The sequence below is a fragment of the Crocodylus porosus genome, unplaced genomic scaffold (assembly GCF_001723895.1).
Source record: "Crocodylus porosus isolate Cpor-Errol unplaced genomic scaffold, CroPor_comp1, whole genome shotgun sequence".
In the NCBI taxonomy this organism is placed as follows: Eukaryota; Metazoa; Chordata; order Crocodylia; family Crocodylidae; genus Crocodylus; species Crocodylus porosus.
In genome coordinates, this window is record NW_017728918.1 from 93,909,158 (window position 1) to 93,919,459 (window position 10,302).

General features: G+C 38.8%; 1 protein-coding gene across 1 annotated transcript; it reads left to right on the forward strand.

The window, feature by feature from the left end:
- The first annotated feature begins 393 nt into the window (after positions 1-393).
- Positions 394-5,064, forward strand: FAM26D (family with sequence similarity 26 member D). The gene is made up of 2 exons (XM_019537944.1): positions 394-1,650; positions 2,880-5,064. The coding sequence occupies exons 1-2, from the start codon at positions 1,081-1,083 to the stop codon at positions 3,294-3,296; spliced, it is 987 nt and encodes a 328-aa protein (XP_019393489.1). The 5' UTR covers positions 394-1,080; the 3' UTR covers positions 3,297-5,064.
- The last annotated feature ends 5,238 nt before the right edge of the window (positions 5,065-10,302 follow it).

A 10,302-nucleotide genomic window follows, 5' to 3' on the forward strand; every position in this document is an offset into this window, starting at 1 on the left:
TGGTTGAAAATCAATAGATTAAAAGTTTGGAACACATGTTAATTATTATCATTAGAATGAACCAGGCTTGTCATGAAAATGAATCAGACATACAACAAAAAATAAAGCTCCTTAAAATCTCTCTTAAAAAGAAGACAAAGGCAGCACTTGACACATCCCAAGAACCAAATGTGCCCATTCCTAGCTATATAAAACCTAGGTAAAAAATTCTGGGCACCCTCCTTCTTTCACGTTCTGTACCTTAGTTACAACTCAAGTAGCATCCTAACTAAAATGACATCCCAGCTATACAGCTGGTCCAATAAAAGATATCACCATAAGAATACTTGTATCTCCATCACCAGAATTTCCTTCATATTTTATTTAGGCACTGATGTTAAATACAACTTTCATTTTAGAATTTCAAAGCTTGTTGTTACTGTTATTTCATTTCTTTTAGCTGAATGAAAATGTTATTTTAAGGTATTTTCAAATAATATTGGTAATTCACCTCATCAGCCCTTTCTATAATTTAAAAGAGGCCTGGTAGTGAGCAGGCCTCACTATTCAATTTTATTTTGTTACAATCTAAGCTCTTCATTAGGCATCAGCTGCTGCCCTGTGATAACCAGTGCTTCCTTTTCTCCCATTAATTGGAAAACATAGATGACCAATTAATTGTAATAGGGAAGTCAATATTTTAACAGCATTTTATGTCCTGCAAAAGGCAGATAGAATCTATTACCAAATTCTGTTAATTAACAAGGGACAGACAAATCTCCTTAGTAATTGTTTAAAAGCTAAATATTTGTTCCAGGACAAGTGAGTTTATTTGATGAGTTAGTTAAAACACATGATTGGGTATCTGTGAACAGATACAATAAGATACTAAGCAGCCAGCTTGCTTTTGTGGAGTAAAATCAGAATTTGCTTTAGAGAGAGAGGAATAGTTTAGATAAAGTAGAGGGCATTTTGTTTATTTGTTTTGAATTTTTTTTTACTGTTTGCTGGGGTCTTCTACATTGCAGAAAGTGATGCTAATTAAATCTAGCCACATACTAGTATTGTATTAAGACAGAAGCTAGAAAGAGTTGGTAATGAATGAGAACTAAAATGAGTTATCTTACCTATGTATTAACCTTTCTGAAAGGGAAAGAAGTGATTGTTGCAAATGCAGTCATTGCTATCTTGACAATTGGTGGGCAGCAACTCTTTTCCTTTTTTACATTTAGCTGCCCCTGTCATGTTGGGCAGAATCTCATTTATGGTTTAGCTTTCCTAGGAGCCCCTGCACTGATTCTTCTGATTGTTGGATATGCGCTGAATAATCAGACTTGGAGGCTAGTTACAGGCAAACGCTCTTCCTTTCAAGAACTGAGTGCGCGTAACAGCTTATTGCAATGCAAGCTTATCTGTCTTGTCCTCTGTAATGTCACTGGGAGAGCACTAGTTGCTCCAGTAACATGGCTAGCAGTCACCCTGCTGAATGGGTCCTATTATGTTTGTGCAATGAGTGAGTTTGTCTCAGTGAATCATTACAAAGCTTTCATGAATATCACTACTAAAGAACACAAGAAGATCCTGGCTGCTTTTCCATGTAGCCACTTAGTTCCTACAGAGCTGAGCCGGGCAAAAGATGAAGCAATTCTTCTTCTTAAGTACCAGTCGCAGGTGAGCAACCAACATTCTTTTGTCATTATAGTTGTACATGACAGTTTCAATGGTGCAGATTAAATTTTATTTAATAGATGAAATACTAGGAGAAAAAATATAGTAATTGAATTTACAGTTAGGTTTTTAGGTGTATGTGGATATCTAATTCTTTGTGATAGAACAAAGCATTTATTGTATGAATTGATCTGTTTTGTAGGCCTTACTTGCTTAGAGCGGTCTCAAAATATAAGCTAGATAGAATGTTTGAACCTCATAGTGCCCTTTGTCATATAAAGCACTTAGATACCATTTCTGATGCAGAAAATTATCATTTCTCACCCCGCACCATTTTCCCTCTCTCTCATCTCCATTTTCTTATCTGCAAAGTGGGGATGATTGCTACCCAACTTATGGGGAATAATATAAAGTTCAGTGCTTGCAAAAGACAATTGAGATGGTCAAAACAAAGAGCATGGTGCATACTGGCAACAAGACTTTTAAAGATGTTAGTCTTATAAATATGTTGGCACCATCTTAAATATGGAACTTTTGATAATGCTGTGTCATGCTCGATGGGCGTTCTGTCACAGTTCTCCACAGTCTTCTACTTTTTCTTCCTCGTCAAATGAAAATTTTAACTGCTTGAAAAACAGGGAGGATGTTCCAAATCCTCTGTTATTTATTGGAACCCTAAAGAAAAATGGCTGCAAAACTGTTTCTTTGACCCCATCATTCACAACTTAAGGCAATTTGTTAAGCAAGCTTCTTGCTGAAGGCTAGATTCAGTCCTGTGAGGTGCTGATATCCAGCAAAACACCATAGTAAGTATGTGGTTTAAATAGGCGAGGGACTTTATTTACTTCAGTGGGACTATGCACATGCTTAATGCTTTCTTGGTTTGAGTTTACATCCTTCGCACGTTCCAGGACTAAGCCCTGGTGGAAGAAACATGACTGAAAAACTTAGTTAGCTACTCTGAGAAAAATGAGACCGACTTGAATAATTACTGTGTCATTACAGTATTTCTGCCCCCCCCCGGTTACTGTTTAGTATAATGTCCATAGATTCCACTCTAAGGACCAGGTGCTTTTAGTCAAGTATTGAAGCATCCACATCTTTTGGATCTAGCCCTTATCTAACAGAATGTGTCCCTGAGTAATTTTAGCTTCAGAAAATCTCCATTCAGAGTCAAGGGGTTGATAAGACACCCTTGCTTCACTAGTTACTATCAAACTTCTCTTTCTCAGGTGGCTGGCTGGTTCCTGATTGCAGGGGTAGCCATTACTGTCTTCCTGTCCTATTGTCTGGCAAGATGTCTCTCTCCACTCAGCTTCTTGCACCTCAAGTACTGGGCTAGTTACGTCCGTAATGAGCAAAAACTCTTTGAAGAAGCAGCAGACCTGCACTCAAGGCTCTATGCCACACAACACATCAAGAAGTTCTTTGGCTTGGTCCCAGGGAGCAAGGATTTGAAGGAAATCCGTATCCCTTCCTGTAAAGACTGGCGATCCATTTCAGGTGTTGCTGTTCTAAGAATCGTAGATGAAGAACATTATGACTACAGCCTCCTTCATGACTGGGCAGTCAACAGCTCCACAAATGGAAAATATTTTAAGATTGAAGAATCTAGCTCTAAGAACTCTGAGCCTCCACCACCAACTTAAAGAAAATGTGAATGTCTTTTTAATCTTACATGAACTCCAGGTCATCTCAAAGCAGGGGAGTTCCTAGTTTCCTCATCTTGTTCTTTACAGTAGCACATGCAGGTGCATTCAGTGCTGAATCTTGACTACATGATCTGCTTTTAAGAGTGCTCCTTCATCTATTGCCCCTCTTGAGGACATCCTTGTGATGGGACATGATGCTATAGACTTGGGATTTGAAAGGCTTCTGTGATCTCACTCCTGATACTGTAAGAGAAGCCAAGGGCGGGCAGTGGAAAATGCAAACTGAAAAGCAGTATATTTCACCACTTTCTCACTATATATATATTTTTTTATTTACTCTTAACCCTGATCTATTGTCATACTAGTGATGACTAACTACACCGTATCGATCTGTTCTTCTTCCTCTCATAAAAAAAAGGAGAGAGCTCGCTAACTGTCCTATACCAGTAACTCAATGGCAAATATTCTTTCCTCGTCTACATTGCATGTCATTCATAAAATACAACACAATGTTAAGTACTTAACATTGGCTTAAATGTATAATAATGTACAGCTATGGATATTGTTACTGGAGACTTTTACAGAAAAGCTTCTTGGTCACAGACTGAAATCTTATACTACTGACTAAAGACTTGTTTTTCATTTATACTAAATGGTGTCTGCTAAAACTGGAATGAATAGGAGAGGGGCTATATACTTTACTAACCCAGTGCATTAACACTTTACATCTGAATTAAAGTGTTGTCTCTGACCAAAAATGAAAAGTTCAGCCTTCTCCTTTTATGCACACTTCTATGCTTCTCACCTGCACATGCGTTAACTCACTGAATAATGAAATAAGGAGAAACTTTTTCTAAATACTGTATTTTTATGTATGTTCTTCTCTTCCCCCTTTCTGTGACGGTTGGTTTTGCGTTGTTTCCCTGGTGACTTTGTACTAATAAAAACAAAAAAGGGACCGATTACTTGAAATTTGTCTTCGATGTCATACCATTCACTCCTACTGGATGCAATGAAAGAAGGATGCTACTTGTTGATGCACAGAATTTGTTATAGATGGGGTAGCTTAATGTGTAGTAAGCTTTGTTATGAATTGTTCACCAACCACTTTGTATTAACATATCTGTAAATTCTTATCTTGAAGGACTAGTTCCTTTTGAAAGTTAGCTTGCTCTTAGCACATACCAGAAGTATAACTGAGGGAGGACAGGGGTGACCTGCACAGCAGGCCCTGGTGCTGACTTGGTGGGGGAGGATTACAAAAATAACTTCTAATGTCATTGGTGCTTCACAACCAGTGGCATCCTGTGCACTGCTACTGCTTAGGGTGGGGAGTTAGCGCTGCATTGGTAAGTAAGAGACGTGCTTTAGGAGGAAAGTGGAGTGTGCCTGGTTGAGGGGGAGGCTTGTTTGCTTTTATTCTGTAAGTAACCAAAAGGAGGTGGCTGTGCAATAAGATTTTTGTGCATCAAATGTAATTAAAAAGAAAGCAGCTGATAACACTTCTCAAATATGGATGAAGAGGTGTGTTTCTTTTAGTTTTTTATTTTTTCCATTTCCAAGAATTTAGTAATATAAACGCATGTATCAATTTCAATGAATTTGCAAATCAGTGTCCCACACTATATTAGGAAAAGTTACCTTGACCAATCTAGAAGAGACTTGTTTAAACTTTTGTGTTTTAACTTTTAAAGCGCAATTCTTTGTTTTTCCATTTTAAATGAGCTTGGACAATAAAAGCTGATGGGTTTTATTTTCAACTTCATTTCTCCCATGCATCTTATTTTAAAATGATAAACTTAAGTGCTTAAAAGAAAGCCTTGGATGTGATGGTTTTAATTCAATATATATATCACTTTAAATTCATGATACTTGCATCTTAAAATTTGATGTTTACGTACCCTAAATCAAACTGCCATCCTGAAAGCACTCTTCCCTCCTAAACATAAAGAAAAAACCTTTTTGAAGATTTGCTTTCAATGCAACTTGATATTTCTGGGATTGGGAATTTGCTTATAAATAATAATGACTACTGTATAAAGGATATTGTGTAGCTTGTGATGTAAAACCTAGAGGCTTGTATCTCAAGACAGCATGCCATAGCTAGCAAAAAAAGAAATTAGCTGGTTTGAAATATTGTAGTTTGTCTCTCTAAGTATATTAAGACTAGCACAGAATGAGGCATAGCTTTCAAAAGAATTTGTGACTATAGGAAATCAATAAGTTGGCACTGAGTGAAATAACCATGTTGTCTGAACCCTGAGTCATCTCCTCCAAAATCAATTTATGCTTCTAGCTTGATCACTTTGGAGCTCAAATAGTCTATTTTACTTCTATTCTAAAAGCAGCTATTGCTAATGGCTGGTAAAAACAGGCAGGGCTGGCGGTGCTCACCCTAATCCTAGCAAAATGGCTTATTCTAAAACCACTCCATGTATACCAGCTCATCTCTGACTTTGTTCCCCCTCAATTCTAAAATTTTAATCATGGTTTGCCTTAAACCAGGTAATTCGCAGCTGACGCTCTATACTTCGGCCTTGGCTCAGCTCATCACAGACATGAGTTTATCTCCCAAGGAGAATTGGTTTTGTGTGTGGCAAATCCTCCGCTCGAATCACAGTCTCTCCTCACCTCACCCCCTTTTCTTCCCTGAAAAGTTCTGGCTCAATTTGATAGGAGCTGCTATCTGGCAATAAGACCCCTGTCCGCTCCAAATCATGCATTATTTTGGGTAATCAACTGTGAAACATGTTTCCTCAAAATACTACTTTTTAAGGAAAATATAGTATGTTCAGTTGGAATGATAATAAGCAACCCCCAGATCACATTTTGGTGAAATGCCTGTTCATGATGTTCCTAACAATGTTCATGACAACAGAGGGTAGTCCTTTTTGTATTTAAAAGTAGTTTAATGACAGTGCTTCATTTCAATAATTATCCATTCTCATAGGGTGGGGGTGTAAATGATTAATTAAATCTGAATGCTACCTTATTTTGGACCAATTTAAGGGTGAAGGCCTATTTGGCATGCTATGGGGAAAGTGTTCTAGGATGGCTCTGAGACTAGCATTCAGATTTCTGTAACATTTTGTGTGATGGTTCAGTATTTTCCTCCCTTCGTCTCCCCATAATTGCAGCCTTGCCTAGGCAGAACATCAGCTGATAAAGGATAAGATTTGCTGTTTGTAAAAACACTGGAGAGTAAACTCTAAGGAGAAAGAAGAATTATTTAAGAGGAAATTTTAGCACAAGGACAACTAAGTATAACCTGGCTGTAAATACATTTTTTAAATTGGAAGATTGGGGACGGGGTGGGAGTTGTGCCTTCCAACCATCAGAATTTGGCACTAGATTTATGACCCAGATACCTTGTTCCATCCAGGCAGACCCAAACCCTCAGATTGACCACGACCTCTCCATTTGATAATATGCAAATTTTTTTATACAAAGTGATAGCAGGTAAGAATAATACAACTAATTCTATATCTACCAGTCCTAGGGCTGTCATCAGAGTCAAGGTATGTCTGGCCAGGACATGAGCTTCGCTTGGAGGTTCTCTCTTGAATGTCAGGTGTCCTCAGTCAGGGGCTGAGCCCCTCCTCTCCCCCTTCCTGCTTCCCATGGGGTGGATGAGACGGGCTGGTGGTATGCCCTCAGTCCATGGAGCCTTACATTCCCCTCTCGGGGACCCTTTATGACTCTGAAATCCCTTCTTTTGTATCCTTTCTCCATTCTGATGACTCTTCATCCATGGGGGCACTGTTGACTGGTCTTTCTGTAGTTGTCATACTGTCCACTTCTCTTCTGTCAGCATATTCCTTTATTTCACAAGCCCATCACATGCACACATCCTAATTTGGGCTTTCCTGGTCGTCTTCTAATATGGTCTGTTCCCCAGAACTGGAAATCTCAAGGGCTCTGCGCTTGGGCACTGAGAGTTGGAGCCACCTTATCTCATGTTGTTATGGAACAGTGTGGGGCATGCCTACAATTTCCCAGCCTGTGTGCGTCTATCCCCGTCTGCCTTGAAGAATTTGAAACTGAGACAACCAGGCTTTTAGAAATCAATTAACCCTTGCTGTTGCTCTGGACCATTATTCTAATGCATATCTACTTTACCTACAAGCCAATGCATATCTACTTTACTAAAAGCAAACCTCTAAATACCATTTTCTAATTATCACAGAAGAGCAAAGTACTGGAACAACCTCCTGACATGGGTATTTTGCCCCTAAACTCCTAACTAGTATGAAGATGAGACTTGTGTTAGAGTTGCATGAGACTGAAAGGGACCTCTTAAATCTACTTCACTGGGCATATCCCCATATGCAGGGGCATATGTTTACCACGGCACAAATAACATAGATCTGTGCCTTTGCTTTGTTGCCCATGGCATGCTCCTGCAAGCATGCTCCAGTGCATGCCAAATTATCCTGGGTGAGGTAGGCTGGCTAAGGCCAGCACCTGTGCTGTCCCAGCAGCCTTTCCTAGGGACCTCCTGGGGTAGCACCAGTGCTGATCTGGCTGCCTGGAGTCTTTCTAAAACCCAGAGCATGGCTCTGGATGGTCGGGCTCTGTTTCTAGTGGCAAGCCTTGCTGCTGCATGCGCTGCTTTTTTGCAGTATTTTTCTTAACAATCTCCTGGTGTCAAATTTTGGAGCTGTGCTGCAAATTAGCAGTGCAACGAATAGTTGCACATACACCACATGCGGTTTGCAGTGTCTTGAATAGCTCTGAGGTGCTGCAAACTGCACATGCATACTCGTCTGGATGTGCCCTTTGTGCCTTTAGGATAACTTCTGTCCTATGACTGGGGTCTGATACCAGCTTAGCCCCTATAAAGTTTTTGTTTAAAGAGTGTTTGATTGAACGTGAATTGCTGTCTGCCTGCTACCAAAGCCCTGTCCTAATGGCTACTCTCTCTCCAGATAAAAGCATTGTTCGGGAACTGTGGTATATATAAAGCTGTGAATCTCAACCAGGGTGCTGTGGCATCTTAGGGTGCTGTAAGATCTTTTGAAAGGTGCCTCAAGGTGTGAGACTATGAGGATACAAGCACAAGCTCAGGCTTATCCCTGCCTGATTTCTCCCACCCCCACTGCCTGGACCCTCTGCAAGGAGGTAAGCACTATAATATATATGTGTTAATTTGTGAAACTGGATGGCGCTCAACTCACAAGTTATGGAGGGGTGACTTGAGTGCAAAAAGGTTGAGAACTACTGCACCCTGTCTGAAATGCCTGGCTATCTTAAGTGGCTTTCTGCTTTATTGACTGGTTTATGCAAGTATCTTTAGATACCTGGTTCTCCCCATACACTTGTAAGGGGAGCATCAATGCTTACTTTTAGAAGAGGTCCCAATAGGTAACAGGCTCCCTAGGGATTTATCATTGTAACACTAAGCACAGTAACACCTAAATGCCTCCAAAAAACTAGTTGCCTGTTCTGTGCTTGGTAGTTTGCCTCTGCAGCTTTAGAAATGGTTCCAAATTGAATTCTTTTTAAAAATTAAATTAACCTGAATCCTGCAAAGAAGTTTAAAGCTAACTTAAAATACTCAAGGGGCATTTTTACACATGCTTTGGGATGTGGCACTGCATGCTTTAATTTGTGAGAAGACTTCCTATTTATTTTGTTTAATTATGAAAATGTGCCATAAATCTGTTTGGAAGCAGGGCCTCACACTGGTGTTCTCATTCATGAGTTTGGTACACAGGTTTAAATTACTACATGTGTATATATAAGCAACAGTCAGAAATCTATGGATTCTAGTGGTAAAAAATACACATTGAGAAATGCAAAAAACGTGCCTTACTACTACACCTATCACCTGTAACTAAGCAACCTCCTCCACCCCATCAATACTACTGAAATTCTACTTAATGGAAGGCCTCAAATAATCCACTAATAAGAAAAGTAAGACTTTTGTAATTGTGCTGCAGCCTGAAGCCTGCAGATCTCTTCATAAGCCTCAGTTAAAGGGATACTGAATTGAAATAACTTATTTATTTTTTAAACTATTTTACCACTTTTCCCAAATACATCTAGGATTTCTTAATTGAAGATTAGTAAGGAAACCTTCCTTTGTTTTGTGCCTTTGACAGTAATTTGTTTATTGTCATTTTCATTGTTTCCATGCTGTTCTCTTAAACAGTAATGGAAGAAGAAGAAAAATTAAAACTGAGGTAAGTGTAGTGGTTTGCCACAAAACTTCAGTGTGGTAAATGTTGGCAGTAAGAGAGATGCAGTACTGCTTTTATTTTTAAATTGATGGTGTCCTTCTAAATATCATTGCTTTGATAAGTCTTGGTTCTTTTATGTCAGCTGAAAGTTGAATAAACCAAAGTAGAGAGAGGTGGTCTCCACATTTAAAAAATATATATATATTTTTTGTTTTTCTTTATGTGTACGATGCTATAAGAGAACATGGAGATTACATCGGCATACAAGAAACATGAAAATTCTTGCAGAAAATTTGGAGGGCTATATTGATATTTTGTTAGCTTTCTGCAATTATGTACCCCATCATCACTCATATAGCCAACAAAAATGCTTTTGATAGCTTTCAGTTCCAATTATTACACATTTTCTAACTGCTCTTAATAATAGAGAGCCACTTCTTACCTTCAGTTATTCTGTGCAGAACATCAGTATTGTCCATCCCACTCCTAATCATTAGTCCATATTCTCTAATAGCTCTTGCCAAAAGTTGCACCTTCTCATGCAGAATTAAATGCACGTCCTTCCATAGTGTTAATAGTAGAATCAGTTTGTGATAGAATTGAGTTTGATAAAAGTTTGTAAGTTGGCCTGGTAATGGTTTGATTTGATTAATAAATGGAGCCACTTTTTAAAGAAATTCTACATTGGGGTTTCTGATATAGAATTCATGCATCTGCCAAACCAAATTAGCAATGAATAAACAAGTGTTTGAGTTTTGCTATTTTATCAAACCTGGTTTGTGTGTACAATTTTCTTCCTCCTTCCCCCTGTCCCTGCCTCC